Here is a 21183-nt window from a genome sequence, read left to right on the forward strand (position 1 = left end):
TTCAGATAGCAGTTGCTTACAGACAGGTTACAGTGTGTAAAAACTACAAAACATGGAAAAAAAACAAAGTTTTAGTGTCGTACCACCAGACTACAGAGCAGCTTCTTCCCTCAGGCTGTGAGACTCTTAAATCCAGCCTCAGCACCCTGCCATAAAGAACGTTTCATGTTATGACTTGAAGGTGAAGGTGACAGGCGTGTAGAATAACAACAATAACTGTTCAGAAACAGACAATCTTCTCACTGATGGTCTCTTCTGTCATGTAAAGGCATCAGTGTTAAATTAAGATTGAGATTGTTTAATAACCAGTTAAAAATGTAATTAATTAATTAATTAATTAAATCACCGCTTAAATGACAACATAAGAAATCAAATGAGAGGCAAACAGCATCATCAAAGAACCAGACAGGAATTTATTACAGTAATTAGAAGAAACACTGTTAGTGCTGACAGTAAAATCATCTTTGGCTTTGACTGTAGTCAGCGAGATACAAGTGTCACAGTCTGTGCAGAGCCTTTCACAGTTGGAGAACTAGAGAATTTGTCACATGCCTTACGACTAATGAAATATTGTATTCTTAGCAATGATTAACGTACAGTATCTTCTTTATTCTTCGACCAAATATTGAGCAATCTGCTTTCTATACCCTTGCAGTTGCAGCGGCCTGGAGGCCATCCAAGCCTGCCAGTCTCTCACAGTACTAACACACACATAATGTGTTCACACTCACATGTTTTGGCTTCAAATACCTGGTTTGGTCACACAAACACAGCTGGAAATGTCCCCAGACCTCCTAAAAATATCCAATGTATCATCTGAATACAAGTATATCCAATTTGTAATATCACGCTTACAAATTCCAGCACGCAGACTTGAACTGCGGGCGACCGTTTGGCAGCTTTCGTCACCTATAACTCCACAACATCCCCCTCCCAATGTGACATTCAGTGATGTGATAATGATATGGCACATTTTGAATAAATGTACAGTATGTAGCCTATGCCACATACAAATGTGGACGTATCTGTTGTTTGCAGGTGACTGGGCTGAGGGAATGAGCTAATTCAGACGTGTCCTCCTTGACTTGGCCATTCCTCAGGATCAAATGGCATCATGAAGGATTTGTCTCTGTCATTGCTGAGTCGGGGTTGTGGTCGATTTGTCTCGTCAGGGAGATATGATGGACGACTGGATGTTTGCTTCACACCTCAGGTTCTCACACTCACAAAGGCAGCAATAGCACCATTTCTAATGTTTCAACCTTCCAACATTAATCAATCAATCAGTCCAGACTTTCATTAAACTATCATTACAGTCATCATATAATCAATATAATTACTCTATTGACCAATAGGATTACTACATCTGGAAGTCGCAGGTCTCTTTCTTGCAAGTGTCCAACAGAGGCCATCTGCATGTGGAGGCAGAGTCAACCCTTCCAAAGACTTACAGCACTCGCAGTGGGCCACTTTTACTGTACTCCCAGGTAAGTGTGTGTGTGTGTGTGTGTGTGTGTGTGTGTTTGTGTACGCACGTAACTGCAGTTATAGCCATAATGTTACAAGAGAAGTTAAGCTAGGCACAGTTCAGTTTAAAAAATTAAAAAATTAAAAAAAAAACTGTTAAACTTGATGTTGATCTTGTCTCCAGGACTTGGTTACTATAGAAACCAGTTGTCACTCAGGGACCAGAGACAGGAAGCAGCGAGTTGTTCGGCGGTACACTCGCCGAGTGGAACAGGATCTCGGCACCGTCAAGGAACTAACGGCAGCCATTTTGAGCTACAGCAACACTCAGGTAATAATAACAGGTGTATATGTTTGTATGTATGTTGCGTATTAACTGTATAATGTTGACCCAGACTGTGTTCATCAGCAAAAGAACAGTTCTGGTATGTATTCATACAATTGCTGCTAGTAATGTTAATTCATTTATTTAAGTAAACTGAGCTGTCTGGGAAGGTAACGCTCCATTAAACAATATTTATTTTAGTATTGAATTAAAGTACTTAATGCAATATAATGTGGAAAAGGTTTCTCACAGTGAAAAACCTACTGAGAATTATTACCCAATTTTTCAACACTCCAGAGCTTTTTAGCCTGTGTTAGCTCATTGTTTTGGTTTCATGGCACATTAATTCTTTGGTTCGGCCTGAGCTCACACATTAACCCTGGTCCCAGAGGCTGCGGGCAGTTTTTAGCAAACAAGCTCGACTTTTTCCTCCTATATGGTCCAGTCACAGCTGGATAACATTTCATTATGTTTCACTTGTCAGCTTCCAGTCTTCTCCATTTTTTGCTAGCAGTACATTATCTAATGTTTTTTTTCCCCCTCCAGTTCACCTCCTCCAGACTCGGTCCACCCTTTTTTCCTCCTCTTCATCTCCCTCCTGTACCAGACCTTCATCGTCCCAGTCCTTCGCCCATTCACACCACACGGGAGCAGTCCCCTCAAGAGCTGCTTGTACAGTTGAACCCCGAGTGGCTTCCTGCAGAGCCAAACACTGAGCAAGATGAGAATCAACCTGAAGGTAGAAAAGGACAGACAGCACATCACATCCTCAAACCCATACCAAACTATTCAAAACAGTGAATAAGTCAATTGCCAGTGACAATGTCAGCAGCAGGTGAATCAGATTTCCATCATACTGTCACAGTTTGGTTAGGTTTGGGAAAACATTGTGATTTGGACTAAAATCACTACGTTACTTATGTAGCTTCATTTTTAAAAAAAATTTCATTGATATTTCAGGGAAAGATTGACTGAGCATTATGCTCTTTTGCAGCAATGCCCTGATTTCACATACGTACAGGCTAGATGACACAAATAAGGTCAGAACCATGGTAATAACAATAGGGAAATTATTATCAAAACTAAATAAGAGCAAATAGACCAATAATTACACTTTTAACAACAATAAAACAAAATGACTGAACAAAATGAGTAAAACCACAGCCATAAGAACAATAAAATATTAAAATTAAAAACAATAAATAACAGACATGTTTATGAATTACCCAAAGCAGTTACACTGTAAAACAACTACTTCATCCAGTATACACTTAAAATGATCCAATGACGCATACCTGGCTAGTTTTATTACCTCTTCTAATTTGTTCCATTTGTTTGGTGCAAAGAAACTAAAAGCTACTTTACCAGGTTCAGTATTTATCTTCTTCAAAGGACAGAAATTCCTGGGAGCGAGTGTGCTGACAAGTGGATTTAAGTTTTTAAAGAGAAGCGAGGTAGTAGATCACGAATGTATCTACATTACGTTCATAAATTCAGTTACTTTATGTACATGACGTCATTTTACAATGTCAATAAAAACACATCTTTGTCTTTTCGTTTCACACTCAGTGTCTCCTCAGTGAAGGTCCTGCTCTTGTCTTACCAACCATCCATCCCTGACCTCGTACCTTTGCAGACGTGTTGCTCCTTGCTTTACTTTGCCACACTTCTGCCTTTGCTGCCATAATAATTACTACAGTCACCAGAGGTCACCGCCTAACAAGAAAAGTCATCATTGGTCGTAAAAAGCTGCAACGTTAACTTATATGGTCGTTTTTCTGATCAGCCTGGACAGAAAATGTGTTGCTATAAAATGATATTAGGAGGATTCAAAGTTGAAAGCAGGAGCTCTGGTGGAACCTGGAGTAAAAAAATCATGGGCCTCTGTAGTTATGCTGTGAAAGTGGAAACCCTGACTGCACCACTCTTTTATAGTATGCTGTGGTGAGCAAGGGAAATGGAACAAATCTGATGTAAAAACAATCCAATGTGCAGCCTGAATAACACAGAATTCCATCATTAATTATGTGTAAATCCATGAAACTTGGGGGTCATGTGGTTTTTGTTTAGTGTCCTGCTTTGCTGTAAGAAAACGTGGCAGAATACAACCCAGGTCAACTCTCCCAAAAAGCAACCCAGTATGGTTCAATCCTAACATTAAGCTTCTCTGCAGATGAAGAGGAGGAGCAGAGTAAGAGGCAGAGAGTCAGGCTGGATGTTTTCCTCCAGATACCCTGTACATCCAGGGCTCCATCCCCACAGATGGAGCGTCCGCCCTGTGTACACTCTGATTCAATGATCTCTAAAGAAGAACCTCAGGTGACATGCTAATGTTTGAGATTACATCTAAAGACATTTGTTACGCTCCTTTATCATTAATTGTTGCAGTGATGCTGTTTCTGATGTGTGAAATGTCTTTTCTACCAACTGTAGACTAACTTAGACATGAGTCAGCAGCATACTGAAGGTTCACATCAAACTGAAGTACACCAGCACAGTATGAGCGGAGAGCTGCATCATCCAAACATCATCTGTGTCCCTGACATGGCAGATGATCAGAGCTGTTCCAATCGAGACAGTGAGAGGACCAGTGATACTGGAAACTATGAAAGATCAGTGAATGCCAGCAGACATGGTAGGATAGGTGTGTGTGTGTGTGTGCGTGTGTGTGTGTGCGTGTGCGTGCGTGTGTGTGTGTGTGTTAACATGTATGTGTATGGTCTGTCAATACAGGCTATCTTCTCACAGCTCTCTAGTCGGACTATGTAGAGTAGAACAGCAGAGCCTGAAACAAATTCTACTTATGATACAGTCCATTGGAGAAGAACTAGTACTATAGAAACAGTGGTCATAATAAAAGCAAATGTTACCGTGAACAGCTCAGTAAACTGTGTGTTGATAAATCTGATGCTCTGATTGTCCTCCACACACTCAGGCCTCCTTCCTCCTCTGACTGAGAGACATTCAGTTTTTCATGGACCCTGCTGGGAGAGGACAGACAGGGTAAGACAGCAGCTGCAAGAAGAGTTAGAGTGTTAACACTCTGTGACAGCATGCCAACAGTAATACCATAGAGAAACACTGGCAGCACGGGGAGGTTGAAAAGTTGTCTATTACCTCTTTAAATAACAGAGTGGCAACATGTCCACTGTTATGTCATGCCAATAAAGCCATTTGAATAACGCAGTAAAACTTTTTTGACAGCTGCACAAATGGAAATGTATATGCAAAGGTGCATATGCATCTTTTGTGTGTTCTCATAGCAGACATGTGTCTGTTGAATGTTTCAGCCACGATTGAAGGGCCCCAACAGTGATGAACACCATGCACAGCCCCTCCCGCCTATAGCAGAGAGTTGTGCTGTTGACCCCAGCTGGGGGGTCCGGGCTCAGACCCAGAAGGATGCCCGACCAAATGCAGAAACATTTGGGTGTCAATCCCAAGAAAACCCGAATCGACTCCATCAGCAGCTTCTGTTTCCTCCTCTGCTGTTTCCTGGGAAGGAGGGTGAAAAAACACACTCACAGAGGAAGATTACAAACACACTGACCTAGTTGAAAGATAGATTTCTAAGTGTTTGTCATGTCACAATGGCATGTTGGTTAAAGGATGAAGCTGAAAACATTCTATATATTTTATCTTATTAATACATTTTTGAAAACCATCAAAAAATTTTTTATGAAGAAGAAGCTATGGAGCTCTAACATCAGGAGAAATGTTGACATTTTTACTGGGGGTATTAAATTGGGAGTAGTGAATGAGTTTGTATGTAAAGTCCTTCCTGAGTTCCTTGTAACTACTCGATATTTACTAAATCAGGTTGCACCGTTAAGAGTCCTATTTTTAAGAAAAGTTGTTTTTTGACTCTCACACCCAACTCGTCACATACTGACGCTTTGGGATGATGGCCACCTCGACCTACAATTCCAAAACGTCATCATTTGATGACTGAGACTCAAAAATCAACTTTTCTTACAAATAGCACCAGCATAAAGGGGCTCTATGTAACATTTTGTAGCAATTTACATGTATTAATCACTTTATTATCAGCCGTATGTGAGTGGATTGTAACGTGATAAATGAGACCTTCCCGTCTCTCTCGGTTGTCTATACTAGCCTGTGGACGATTTGTTGAAGTAGTTTCTTGCTGCTGGACTGTGGATTTCTTTGTGAAGGACTCAGGTCAGATTTTCTGCAACAGTCAGAAGGATGTGACTTTATGCCTGTTCTCAGTGCCTCTCTCCACTCCGCTAACAGAGAGCAACAGTAGCTAACGTTAGTTTAGAAACAGAGTCTGCTAACATAAACTAAAGACCGAATTCCAGCACAACACAGAAGCTCCACAGAACCCCTTTAAGAAATGTCCTAGCCAGTTAAGACTTAAGTAATGTGTAAACTGGTTACTAGTTTTGAAGGGAAAACAAAAGCCTTATTAAATCAGCTCAAGTCAGCTTTATTGGTGTGAATGTTTACACTACATATTACCGAATGATTACATTTTACACTAGATTACTAAACTGATGATCACAAATATTCACAGATGAATATTCTGACACATTCTATACTGAAAATGATAACTTGAGCTACTTGTCAGTGTAGAGACTGTCTGCCTTTGTTTTTCAGAAGAAATGAATGGAAAGCAAAGAGGAGGAGGAGAAAAAATAGAGAGACAGAACCTTAAAAAAGAAGCAGCAATGCAAGGAGGAGGAGGAGCAGGAGGAGGAGGAAGGCTACCCTCTGAGAAAGGCTCTGTGATACTGCTGGAGCCAGGAGAAGGTACAGCACACACACTTTATGGATGTAAAATGATTTTGGTTTGATTTTGAATTCGGTCTGATAGATGGAGCTGTAAGAGATCAGACTCTGATTGGATGATGTATGATGTGTGCAAATGTGTCATTCTGACCATAAAACTCCTGCATCTACATCAGCTCCATAGCAACATGCTCTCTATTGATAGTATGTTTTTTTCCCCGCTCTTTAGTTGAAATCATATGTAGGTCTGTCTCTATCTACACTATCACTGTGTGGTTCGTCCAGATACTCATCTATACCAAGACTAAATAGATTACACTAGACTTGCAGTAACCATGTCAGCCAACAGAACATTCCAATGCATACACATTTAAAGAATTTAGTTTGGTTTTTAATTCAGATTTTAGTTGTTTATGTTCTTATATTATCTACTCTACCTGATTCTGTGTCCTTGCGTGTGACATGGCTGCTGTAATGTCAGATTAATGAAGTACTCTCAGCTGCCGTGGATTAAATCCAGGACTTCATACATGCAAAGTTCACGCTTGTGAGACATCCCTGTGTTTTGACCGATACTCAGGACTCTCTGCTAAAGCAATTTTTTTCCATTTCACTCACTGTCAGGATGACCTCTGTTACTTTTAAAGAAGTGGAGATGCTGGAATTAAACACAAGATGTATTGCATGTAAAGCACAAACTCCTCAGCTGAGCTTCATCCCAGACAATACACTCCAGTTAAAGACTGTTTCTTGCAGAGGTTCAACTAGTTCTTTGTGTTCATCACACTACCTTCTCCTATGCTTTATCATTCAGAGCCCCCTCCTTCAGTAGGAGTGTTGGGCTGTGTTGCAGGATGGAGAGGCCGGGTCAAGCAGAGCACTTTGGCCTTCTTACAGAACCCACTGCCTGACCTCCAGGATCCATGTGAGGCTAACAGAGGTGTGGTCAGGGGCATTCTTCCTCTGGAGCTGAGAGGTATGTGGAGCTCAACCAGTGTCATACAACATGAAACTGTTAACTCACAGTTTGCAGTAATATGGACAGTAGCCACTCATGAAGAAGGAATGGCCCTCTTGCAATTTATGGGTGTTATTATGCTAATGATCACATCTCATGAAAATGCATCTCATGAACGGGTAACATTCATTAAGTTGAAACAAGCAATTAACAACAGGTTTGTACAGTTAAGAAGGTTTGGTGACTCAAACTTGTACGAACGAGCGAGCCAAAACAAAAATAGTAGTATTACAAAATATTCTTATGTCCATATGAAGTTTTTTTTTCCTCATGCAGTTCAAGAAAAAAGTCGAAATGCAATTTTGTGCGGCCACCTCTTCCAAGCTTCTGTGGATTTTCCTCCTGTACAGAAGCAGTTTTCAGCACAATCTCGTCAAAGTCCTAATACTGACAACTACACTGTGTTCATGAGCTTAAAGAGAAATAATTTTTTTGTTAAGGGACAGTTTCACCAATTCAGCTACACAAGGCATTTTGTTTAGGCAGCCATATGCGCTGTTTGATGTAGTCTCTAAAGGTCGACTTTAATCTTGAAATGTCGAGTTTATTCTCAACATTTCAACTTTTTTCTTTACGTGCATAATGAAAAACAACTTCCTCCTCTGATTTTTTTTCTCACCCCTGGCCCTAATACTCTACCGTAGTCTCTTCTATTAGCCTCGACGTTACCTTTTACCTGCAGACACCTGCAGAAACTTCTGCCATTCCCTCACTGCCTGGTCTCTCCAGCATTTGTATCATACCTGCCTGAGTTTTAGCAGGAACAGCAGGAGAGTTTACGCTACATACAACATCCACTAAACCCAGCTTCAGTTCAGTTCTTCTTCACAGACTTCAGAATAACCTCAAAGTCAAAATCGCTGTTTTTTTCATGTCTTGCTCCATATCTCACCTGTACACCAGTATCAGGCCCTACAGTGGCTGTTTTGATTTGGTATTTTAGATTTTGTAACTTCCTGGAAAATCATTAAAAAAGGTTGATGACTCATCCTGCACTCTGGGCATATATAAATTCTTCGTCCTTGAGCAGCTCTGGACAGAGCTTTACTTGTAGCTAAAGTAACTGCCACCAAACACTGATAACCAGCAGCTACTCCATGAACACCTCCAGAGTGGGGCCTCTGAGAACGACGACAGAGGCCAGTTACAATACTGAGGTGATTTATGGATTTTCCTGCTAGACAAATACCGGTAGCTTTGATGCTAATGGAACTGCTAACTGCTGCTAAATGTAGTTAGCTGCCATTAGCTCAGTAAGCTGCCCACCCTGCTGACTCAGCCCCAGGTTGCCAGGAGCCGAACATGGAAAAAAAACATCTCATACTGTATTCCCTTTGACACATTAGCACTTTAAATTCAATAGTGGGGCATTCAATGTAGAGCAAAACATGTATATATCTTCAGCCTGTGGTAACCACAGACCTCATTTCATTTGACTGAAATCCAATTAAAAAAAACTGATACTTTGAGACGAGGGAACCGGATGCAAAAACGTGAACTAATTTCTGGATTTTAGGACTCATTACTACAGCACTCTATAGCATTCCATTAGCTGTTTCAACTTTAACAAAAACATGAAAGGCACCTTGTTAATACAGTAGTTTTCAACCTCGTCCTTCCATATACTGTTAGATCATTTAAATGTTACTATGTGTTTACTCAACAAGCACTTCTGCTCCTTTATGTCATAAATATGACATCAGTCAGCGGGTGACAGATGCTGTTGTTCACTTCCATTCACCAGTCACAGGGTCATTGTCTCTGTTCCTCAAAGTTGTTGCATTTTGTCAGATTTGCAGAATGGCAAATCTGTTGGCAGCCTGATCCTGGGTCCTGATGGGGAGATCATTCAACTGTCGCTGTACGACAGCAGCCACAACCCACCTCAGGGTGCCTGCGACACACAGGAGCAAGGTACGCTCAACGAGCCTTAATGTGAGAACTTCCATTGTCGAGAAATCCAAAATCTCCAAAACTTATCTTGAGGAGAGATTTACAGATTGTGACTTATGTATGAATACAACATTAGAGCGAGGTAGAGATTAGCTGCAATTATCAATAACTGACTCTTTCTGTCTCTCAGCTCTCCAGGTTTTGTCTGCAGAGGGAGAGAGGTTACCCTGGGTCATTGTCCTGCAGCCTGAACATACACATGCAGGTGTACACACACACCACACACACACAAACACACACATATACACACACTCTTGTGTGTTGAGTTGGATAGGTGAGCAACACCATGTGAGGTAGGTCAAACAAAGGAGACAAGTCAAAAAACCTGGGTTTTCCTGTCTACACATAAACACTGAACATGACATTTCTGAAACAGGAGTTTTCCAAAAGCTCCATTAGGAGTGACCTGAAATGCTATTTACGTGTGAACGGGAGGCCAGAATGTATAGAAAAAGCTTTGTTTTAAGAAATACCCATGTGCGTGTGTACAGGGCCTTAAACACTCAGCACTTCACCTGCTCTGAACAAAACACTGTGTTTGCAGCATGTGCAGAGAAAGGGGCGGAGCTAAACACAGATGTTCCTGAGGGGGACATCCAGCACCACCAGTCCAAGGTGAATTGATATTTTCTGATTTACTTTTTTAACAGTTTACAGTAACGAGTTTAGCAGTCGAGCAGAGCATATGTTTACCTAGCTTAGCACAAAGTCTGGAGGGGGTGATCAATTTCTAGTATTCTAGTTAGTATTCGTTCCTTTATTGCACCTTTTTCATGAACATAAATGTTTTACGACCTTGTGTTGATTATTGTGCTCCAGAGAACAGAAGGTCACGTCAGTCAGTTTGCAGCAGGGTGTGTGGCTTCAACAAAGCAACAGTGAAACTCAGTTACTAATGAACTGTTTCAACAGAGGATGCCACATTACAGTTACATAATTATCTTCAGCATATAATGATCCCAGATGAATCTACAGAGCTCCGGCTTTATTTGCTCTGATAGATGCATCTGGCCCCCCTTCCATTCAGATGGATTTACCTGTGACTCAGTTTGTGTCAGGCCAAACACAACTATTTATCTAATAGGAGGCAGATTTGATATGATGTCTGACTGAGGAGCGTCACCAGTCGGAAATCAAAAGTTATGTCCTTTGATTGTTTATAGGTCTGTACAATCTCACTAATCTCAAATCAGATCAAACTTTTAAACTAGGCAGTGCTGATCAAATATGAGTCAAGATTCTGGTACTGCCCAGCCTGTTTCTGCCTCAAATGTTTTCAGAAGCACATTTTGGTGTGCTGTTCAGTTGTAATTTCAGAATTTTTAGGACCAAGCCGCCATTTCTTTACTGCTTGAGAACAGACCAAGAACCACTTAAACTTGCATTTGGCACTCGTTTCCTTTCTCTGATTGGTTGTAGGTCATGTTTCCTTGCTCTGATTGGTTGTAGGTCTATCCAATTGCTTCCAGAGGCATTTTGGTCTGGGACCAGACTAATACGTTTTCACTGAGGCAAACTGAGGCTAATGTACTATTTAGTTTCAGTACAAGAAACTGATATCTGTGCTGTGATTGTGTGTTTATGATTCTGCACAAACACAAGATTCAAAATGTGATTATAGTATTTAGATATTGAGCATCCTATATGTCTCGACGCTCTCTAACTATTGGTTAAACTTTTCCTTTATGATTTCCTGCCAGCTCGTCGATCTTCACAGTGACACGACTGCTTGCACAGCCAGCAGACACACAGATCCAGGTAAACCTTTGCTGCCTATTTGATGACAATTTGAATTTGAACGAATTTTGTCAAAAACGTTTTGTTTACCACTCCAGTGGCTGTAACCGAGGAAACAATAAAGAGTGCAGAGGCAGTGACAGAAACAAGGAAGGCACCAAAAAAGGATGCTAAAAACAATGTTAGGCTGCCTCCACTGAGGGAGCCAAGAGGAGGCCACGCTGAGGCAGAGGAGGAGGACAAACAGGAGGAGCAGGGAGGTACAGAACAGTCCAGCCATTTGTCTGGATCACATCAGCCAAGGTTTGTGTACTTCACATTTAACATGATAGCTTTATGTTAACCGCTGCAGGCATGTGTTAATGTATGAATCTGCCAGATTTCCCAGAAAACCAACAAGGATCTTTCAAGATATTCCTCATTGACAGATGACTCAAAAATTAACTAACAGATTTTTCTGATATCACTTTTGGCATCACAGACCGACAATGAAGGTTAACGTTGAATCTGTGCCTCTTATTTTGCTCCGACAAAGGATCATTTCATTTAGTCTGTGTCAGAGTTCAGTTGCCCAAAATTGCCAAACTCAAGATCCTAGATGTTTTAACTCTGAGTTTGTTAAGCCTGAGATGAGGGAGTCACATTTCACTTTCAGCGTGGAGAGAGTTAGGACAGCTGACTGACAAGACAATAGTGGAGGATTTGTTGTCAAAGTGAGAAGCAAGAGCCTGTTTGGCAATATGTCGGATTTAAACAGTCATTACAAGTATATAAAAGTTTAAAAATTAGTTTTTTTATTAATGGCTGCATGCACGCAGTCTTAATGTGTTTCAAAATGTACATTCAAAAAATCTGTTTATTGGATATTTTCATCTTCAGTTAACTCCCACCTGCATTTTGTGCCTGTGAGGTTACAAACGGAAACGGATTCCAGCACTTCTCATCCATTCATTAGACTCAGGTCTGGTAAATAAATGGATAAAAATGGATAAAATGTTAAGTGTTAACTTACTGACTCCTTTCTTCACTCCTGTATTAATAAGATAAATAGCACATTTTCTATTTACATGCATTTATATTTGTAGCTCTGCTATCATAGTATGGGAGCTCCAATGATGATGGCCTTTTTTTTTCATTCCCAATGCATGTGCATAGTTCATAACATAACTTCGTAACATACTCAGACTTGATTGAATTCCTTCTGATCAGCTCCTCTGGAACCAAAAACTCTGAGTTTCCCATCTCCGGCTCAGTCAACTCAGAGTTTAGATTTAAGCTCAGAGTTTGTTAGACTTTCTTTCCTCACTTCTATAAACAAAGATGCAGGTGTTGTGATTTAAATGTTAAAAGCAGCAGTTTCAGTTACAGATTTTTCTGGGAATGAGTATTTAAGGATGTATGTGAATCTTATTTGACCACTGAGTGTCCAATCCAGCCGACAAACAAGAGGCTGGACACAACCAGCATTACATCTTTCCCATGTTGTCTCTGCAGGATAAATTGCAGAGGATTTCTGAGCATTGAATGTGGTGAATTCTTGCTAGTATTTACACTGTAAATGTCATCATCTTAAAAAGTGTCATCAGTTTAAAAAGATGTCTGTCCTGCACCATTATTTCTAAAATATTTTTACTATTAAATATTAATATTGAGAGTTATCCTTTATGTTTGAGCTGTTTCTAAGCTGATATGAAACATTTGGAGTCTGTCAGTTTGTCCAGAGAGAAGCTGCAGATAAAAGATGATGTATCATGCAGCGAGAAGAACATCAACTCAAAGGAAGCAACAACAGAGGACGCTGTGGACCAAAAGAGGAAGAACACTAAGGGGAAAGACACTCAGTAAGCTACAGTAACTACAGGGTGAAAGCCTTCTGATAAGCTGCACACTTCTCACTTGATTTATTTTGTAAAAGGGATCTGAAAACAGTGACAAGTGCAGACACAGAGGGACAGAAGACATCAAGGATGAGGAAGGAAGGAAGACGGCAGAGACGTAAGACAGAAAGTGATGCTCAATCAACCAGGAGCCAGAAACAGGAGGAGAAGACCAACAGAGAAGCTGCAGAGACTAAGAAGCAGTCTGCTTTCCCTCCTGAGGTGAGTGATCTGTACTGTTAATGCAGAGAGGTGACTGTGGCTGCTGCTTCCAATCAGACTGAGGCAAACATATCAGGCTGAGCATGATGGGATTATTAATACATAAGCCTACTACACATTACACACATTAAAACACACTATTTATAAAGTAACATTGAATATAGTTGAATGTAGATGTCTTCAATACACACTGAATTACCCAAAAATAGGGAAAACAATGTATCTATCCAAAGTAATTCATAAAATGAGATGCTATTCAGGTTTACAATTACTGTTGTGTCTTCCAGAGAAAGAAGACGACACACAGGCAGGAAGAGATGGAAGTGAAGGTAAATGAGAAGAAAGAAGAGCAAGGAGAGGTGACAAGGCAGAAGGAAGACTCTGCTGGGAGGAGGAGGAGGAGAGGAAGGCTGAAACACAAAGAGTTAGTTACTGGTAAGACTGTAGACATTTCAGCAGAAACACTAAATGACTCTTGTGTATATCTTGATGTATATATATGTATATATATATATGTATATGTATATACACTGAACAAAAATATAAACGCAACACTTTTGTTTTTGCTCCCATTTTTCATGAGCTGAACTCAAAGATCTAAAACATTTTCTATATACACAAAAGATCCATTTCTCTCAAATATTGTTCACAAATCTGTCTGAATCTGTGTTAGTGAGCAGTTCTCCTTTGCCGAAATAATCCATCCCACCTAACAGGTGTGGCATATCAAGATGCTGATTAGACAGCATTAATATTGCACAGGTGTGCCTTAGGCTGGCCACAATAAAAGGCCACTCTGAAATGTGCAGTTTTGCTTTATTGGAGATGGCTTATGGTAGAGAAATGATCATTCAATTCAATTCAAACAGCTCTGGTGGACATTCCTGCAGTCAGCATGCCAATCGCACGCTCCCTCAAAACTTGCGACATCTGTGGCATTGTGCTGTGTGATAAAACTGAACATTTTAGAGTGGCCTTTTATTGTCTCTGGATACGACACGTATACGATACGTATACGACAGCGTGTTCCAGTTCCTGCCAATATCCAGCAACTTCGCACAGCCATTGAAGAGGAGTGGACCAACATCCCACAGGCCACAATCAACAACCTGATCAACTCTATGCGAAGGAGATGTGAGGCAAATGGTGGTCACACCAGATACTGACTGGTTTTCTGACCCCCCCCAGACCCCCCCAATAAAGCAAAACTGCACATTTCAGAGTGGCCTTTTATTGTGGCCAGCCTAAGGCACACCTGTGCAATATTCATGCTGTCTAATCAGCATCTTGATATGCCACACCTGTGAGGTGGGATGGATTATCTCGGCAAAGGAGAAGTGCTCACTAACACAGATTTAGACAGATTTGTGAACAATATTTGAGAGAAATGGTTCTTTTGTGTATATAGAAAAAGTTTTAGATCTTTGAGTTCAGCTCATGAAAAATGGGAGCAAAAACAAAAGTGTTGCGTTTATATTTTTGTTCAGTGTATATCTATGTATATATATATATGTGTGTGTGTATATGTATATATATGTATATATACATACTGTGTATATATATACACACACACACACACATATATATATATATATATATATATATATATATATATATATACATATATATATATATATATATATATATATATATATATATATATATATATATATATATATATATATATAGATATATAGGAGGCAAACAATTCCAAGAAGAAAAGGGCAGGGGCATCTCAGTAACTCAGCTGGTAGAGCGTAGGCTGTCCTTGCCGCTGCAGCCCGGGGTTCGAATCCGGCCCTTTGCTGCTTGTCATCCCCCCTCTATGTCCCCACCTTCCTGTCAACTCTCAGGCTGTCATCAGAATAAAAGCACAAAAAGCTGAGGGAAGGGCAGATTCCAAAAAAACAATAATCAGGGAAGAAAGTCAAAAACAGGCTGGTTTCAGGTTGTTTTATGTATATTTCTTTTTCGGGATAAACTGAATTGAGATAACAGGCATAACACTACAAAGAAAAGACACAGACACTAAACTTAACCATCTGGCAGGGAACACAGGAAGTGAAGAGGTGCAGGTACTGCAGATCAGTGTGGCAGTCACATGATGAGGAAAGGAGGGGAAGGTCCAAGGATCTGGTGGACAGCTGGAGGATGGCAGGTCTGGAGTGTTAGAGGGCACATCCCAATTCCCTTGTTGGTAATTTCCTCACTCCTTGATCCACACGATTGCCATCTTGCAGGCTGTGGGGAAATTCTTCTTTGTGCTCTGATAAGCGAGGATTGGGGATCGAGGAGGGATCTCTTAGGAGTAACCGGATTTGGAGATTTGTAGCTGAAGAGCTAAATAGTATTGTAGACATCTGGTAGAAAAGTATTTACATGAGTGGCATGACTGTTCTTTGTCTCTACTGTGGTTTTCCTTTTCTCATAGATAATCAAGAGAAAGAGGAGCTGGAGATTAACAAGGAAATGGAGGAGGAGTCTCGCCTGAAATATACCAAAAGGTCCTCTGCAACCCAGAGACACAACAACAAAACAGAAACTAATCCAGAGGAGGACACGGACAGGGACCGTCTTTCCAGCAGTGCTGACAGACACAGCAGTGTCCAGTCAGTGAGCTCACTCAGGTCCACTGCTGCTGCATCTCAGTTCAACCACAGGAGCCGGAGGAGGTCTGCTGCGTCTTCCTGTGAGGGGGCAGTGCCCACCAGCTCCACGGGACTCTCTTTATCACGTGGACGCCTGTCGTCATGTTCAACTGTCATGGTAACGGAGGAACAGCTGATGCTGAACCCAGTAAAGCCAGAGGTGGGTAGTGGGCACACAGACAGACTATATAAAGTACATTTTAATGTGTCTGATTTGCATGTTTGAAGCCTTTCTCGTGCTGTCTGAATAATGTAGTTCAACTTTAATTATCTAATCAGTGCAAGAATGCTAATGATATAAAGGTATTCATAGTTAATTCATCCTGCTTCCTTTACTATAAATATCATTGCTCATATTTGGTGTGTGTGTGTGTGTATGTGTGCGTGCATGCATGCATGCGTGTGTCTGTGTTTTAGTCATCCAGGCCCAGAAAGAGTGAGGAAGAGGAGGAGGAGGAGGCTGCAGCTCTGCGTCTGGCCCAGCGAGCAGAGAGACGGAGGCTAGAGGTGGAGAGGAAGAGGAGGGAGCAGGAGGAAGAGGAGAGGAAGCAGCAGGAGAGGGAGCAGACAGAGGAGAGGATGAAGAGTGAGCTGGAGGAGGAGAGGAGGAAAAAAGCTGAGGAGCTCAGGTCCTACTTTTGTATTTAAGGATACAACATTATAAAGATTAACTCTTTGAAGGACAAGTTTAAGTCTGTATTAAAACAAAAGTTGTGGTGCTTTCTGTTACTTTTCAAAGTGGGACAACTTTGCACATGTCAAAAAATGTGACCACAGCTTCAACAGAGGTGTTAAACCTGCAATAACTTTTTTGGCCACTTGGGGTCAGTAGAAACACATAATTGATATCACCTGTAGAGTGGTGTAGGGATGATGTATTTTTGTACCTAACCCTGAAGTTAGCATCATCCTGGTTCCCTCCATAAAAATCCTGTGAGAGTTTTGAATTGAATTTTGAATCTCTGTGTCAAACACAAGTTTATGATACTTACATGTTTTGTTTAGCAATATCATATTCACAGATGAACACCACTTTGTGATTTTTGAAGCTCAACTTACATCAGCAGCAGTAAAAAGCAAATGTTAGCCTATAAACAGACGACATCACAGTCACATGACTTAAACGTCACCACCACTAAGCGTCTTCCTACACAATTACTATACAGGTTTTCTATAAATTGATCAATGTACAAGTTGTAAAGTCAGAGTTAGAATAGTTTGTAACTAAAGTCGCCTGTAAAGACGGACTAGTGAGTAGATGAGTCTCTGTGTTCGCTGTGATGACGTTTAATGTCCCCGACAACCTCTTTAGTCTCATTTCGACACTTGTTAGCAACCGCTAACCGTTTTTAACACACGGAAGAGCTTTATAATTAAACTGTGGGACATTTAATGATGTATTTTATGTCGGAGAACAAAATGTGTAAATATCTTCAGCCTGTGGTAACCACACACCTTATTTCAGGCATTTAACCAAAAAACAATTTAAAAAACTCATTGACTTTGAGTCGAGGGAACCAAAAAATGTTAAAATGCTAATTGATTTCTGGGTTTTAGGCCTACAGACTACACCACTCTATAAAGTCGATATAGCTCATTTACATCCAGCATTTACGGAGCAACATTATCATTCATTCAGAGTTGTATTTCAGTCCGTCTGGTCCATCCAGTATTGACTCTCAATTTGCTCATTTTTTTTTTTCTCCAACTCCTGAGGGAAATACATCTGGCTTTACAGCTGCTGAATGTTGCACTCAAAGACATTACATTAAAACCTGGACACAGCATTGGAGGCAGAGCCCCTTTCCTTCCTATGAAAGCTGCTTAGTGGTGTTTTGAGGCCAAAAAACTTCCCAGTTATGAAATTACCTCGATCTTCCATGTTGTGCGACCCATTGAGAGTGTGCACTAGAGACTTCTACTGGCCGAGCTGGCTAACTGGAACAGAAATAAAATAATTTAATCGTGCAGCTCTTCTAGACTTTACCAATTTTATTGGACTGAAATGCTAAACTTAGGATTGTCAAATGAGTCATTTTGCAGGTGTTGCGACGTTTAAAAGAAATTAGCCACCGTTTTACAGCAGCTTCTTTCACAATGTAAGCTTATGGGAAAAAGTGTTTATGTCTACAGTGGGGATTAATCATTATATTGTAGCCGCTTTGAGGTTTTAAATAATGTTTGGTATTTTGGGGCATGTTTGCTGGAAGGTCACATCTGCAGGTGATGATGTTTTGATGTGTGGCTTCCAACTTCTTAACTGCAACTCTGTGCCAATGTGTAGCCCTCATTAAAAGCTAGACAGTTAGCTAACAGTGTTAAGTCCTCCGGAAACACAAGGCTTAACTTTAACTATCAATTAATTCAATTTTAAACCTAATTTGTGACAAATCAAAATATTGCAACTGTTTTCTGCTTATGGGATCTGAAAATTGAAAAAAACAAAAAAACACATGGACAAATAGTGTCCAAGGGAACACTTTTTTATTTAGTCTGGTGGGGTTTGCTCTTTTTCAGGAATGCCCTGATCACATTCACACCTGGAAGCGGCCCAGTATAACCTTGGTCTGATCTGTTGGCCACTGCGCAGCTCCACTGGAGCAGTTGGAGTTAAGGGCCTCACAGGCACACACTGGATGCCTGTGTACTGCATGGCATTTGCATTGCTGAGCTGCTGTTGCTCACTCGTGTTTTTGTGTTCACATCGCAGTTCCCGTGTCGCTGTAAAAATAGTTGAGAGTCCAAATCTCTAGATCCGGCCATGCTTGACATGCACGTTAGGAGTGCGTCTCATGCATCCAAGGACATGGATGCTGAAATGGAGAGAGGTAATGATACGCAGCAGTGCTGCATACGCATCCAGTGTGTCCAGCCTGTTACTCAGGGGCATCTCAGCGGTGGTAATGACTTTCCCCACCCAGATTTATCCTGCTGGGGAAGGGGTTTGAACTGGGGATCCCCTGCTCACGAGCTTGCTTCTCTAACCTTTAGGCACCTATGTATAATAAATAGATAGATACATTGTGTTCGTTGTACACTGTGCTCTCTACCAGACCTCATTAACTCCCTGCTTTAAGACTGCTGCTGCTAAATGATCAGGAGGGGGCACTGCTGCACACAGAATTAACTTGGACAGTTTGAAATGAACTCAAACAGAGGGCACAACAACTGCTGCTTCATTAACATCCAGTCTCCATCTGCAGACTGAAGAGGCTGGCGGAGGAGGAGGACAGGAGGAAACGTGAGGAAGAAGAGCAGGAGCGAGTGAGACGTGAACAGGCGCAAAGAGAAAGAGAGAGGAGGAGGCAGGAGGAGAGGAGGCGGCAGATGGAGCGATTCCAGAGGATGAGAGAGGAGGAGGAACAGAAGAGGAAAGGTAAGAGTAAGGAGAGGACAAAAGGAGAGAGGAGTTACAAAGAAAAGCAAGGGGGGGGTGAGAGAGAGAGGAGAGAAAGCTCCTTACAGCAAGACATGCCATGGAATCTCCTCATTCAGTCATTTGCAAAGTAAAAATCCAGTAGACTTCTCTTAACGCTGAATCTGTTGAGCTAAAACAGAGATGGTACCTGCAGTAGCAGGTACTGAGGCATCAGTATCTTAATAACAAAATGACAATCCTTTTGATTTTCCAAAATAATGGCAGGTACACACACACATCCCACCTGAATGCCGTTGCACACCAAGTACACCCCCTCATTGCAACAGTGCTCCCCACTGGCCGTATTTGGAGGCCAGGTCGAGCCTTGAGCTCTCTGTCACGTTCCACGGGCCATTCCTGAGGACACTTTTGTGCTGTGTCAGGACACATCGTTCTGCTGGGGACACCACTGCCATCGGGGGGGTCCACATGAATACCAAGACCCAAGTTTTCTCGGCAGAAAATCTGATTGTAATAAGATGATCAATGTTATTCACTTCACCAGTCAGTGGTTTTAATGATGTGGCTGATTGGTGTATATTTGGTCTTGGACAAAATGAAAACCCAGTCTGTTGGGTGGTTTTGAACCCAACGGTAAAATGAAATCCTTTTTATCCCTTCCAGCTGAACTAGAGTGTCTGCGCCTTGAAGAGCAGAGGAGGCAGGAGGAGGAGAGCAAGATGCTCCAGGAGATGGATGAGAGTGCGAGGACAGAGTACCTCCGCAGGAAGGAGCAGGAGGAGGAGGACAGAAGGAACAAAGAAGAGGAGCGTAGAAGGACAGAAGAAGAGGTCGCTTTTCAGGGTGCAGAGGAGGACAGGCTGCGGGCCGAGCTGCTCGCCAGGTACGTACAGTAAGTGTGTCGGCCCGCGTAAACTGGGGCTTTTGTAAATCACGTACATTCAGATGTCTCAAAGCCAGAAAAGGCTGTGCACAACTACAAATATTTGTTTTTAATTGTACTGGTCCACACCAGGAGGAGGATGTCTTTGGGATCACTTTCAGAGGGATTTAATGAACAGAAGAAACCCTGGTAGCCAATCAGAATCCAGAGTGCTTATAATATTGTTTTTTAACTGTAGCTGACCTCTTTTATGTGGCAGTGATCATTCTTGATGTCAGCCCTTTATACCTTGTGTTCTCTCTTAGTGAGGCAACATAAATACTTGCAGTAGTTTTTGCATCCCCTCTGATCTACATGTTAAAACACATTACAAATATACTGTTTGTTATACAGCTCTCTCTATCTGTCGCTCTCTCAATCTGTTCTCCCTGCAGACAGATGGCGCTCTTGCAGCAGCAGTTAGCCTTTAAAAGGGGTCTCATGTTGGAGGCCGGAGGTCTGGAAAAAACCCAGGGTATCTCCAGACCGTGGATCTACTCTTATTTCTCTTTGTTAGAGCTACTGGGTCTGAGTTCACCTACAGCTGGGACCACAACCCCCTGAACTGAGAATGAAAAGAAGTGTTTGATCAAATTAAATCATTATTAACTCAAATGGAACACACTCAGTGATGATGATGATGATGATGATGATGATGATGATGATGGGAGACAACCATCTCCAGTTTTCAATTCTAAATGTGGATATGTTTAGTTTTATAAATTTCAGTATTAGTATTAATATAAGGGTATTTGTCAGGGGCAAGATTTGACAAGATCAGAATATCATTGCAATACAAACACAGCAATTTGTGAAGGCAGTTGACTATCATGTACACATCCCATTCTCAATAAACATGTGCTCCAGTGTCTTCTCCTGC

At 41.3% G+C, this 21183-nt stretch overlaps 1 protein-coding gene across 1 annotated transcript; it reads left to right on the forward strand.

Moving 5' to 3' along the window:
* The first annotated feature begins 9676 nt into the window (after window positions 1-9676).
* Window positions 9677-21174, forward strand: LOC141002553 (uncharacterized). The gene is made up of 12 exons (XM_073473906.1): window positions 9677-9723; window positions 10063-10133; window positions 11219-11276; window positions 11354-11558; window positions 12968-13096; window positions 13171-13354; window positions 13642-13789; window positions 15786-16162; window positions 16420-16631; window positions 19206-19378; window positions 20045-20264; window positions 20699-21174. Exons 6-12 carry the CDS (start codon window positions 13223-13225, stop codon window positions 20865-20867), a joined length of 1431 nt encoding a protein of 476 aa, XP_073330007.1. The 5' UTR covers window positions 9677-9723; window positions 10063-10133; window positions 11219-11276; window positions 11354-11558; window positions 12968-13096; window positions 13171-13222; the 3' UTR covers window positions 20868-21174.
* The last annotated feature ends 9 nt before the right edge of the window (window positions 21175-21183 follow it).

The sequence above is a fragment of the Pagrus major genome, chromosome 9 (assembly GCF_040436345.1).
Source record: "Pagrus major chromosome 9, Pma_NU_1.0".
NCBI classification, from domain to species: Eukaryota; Metazoa; Chordata; class Actinopteri; order Spariformes; family Sparidae; genus Pagrus; species Pagrus major.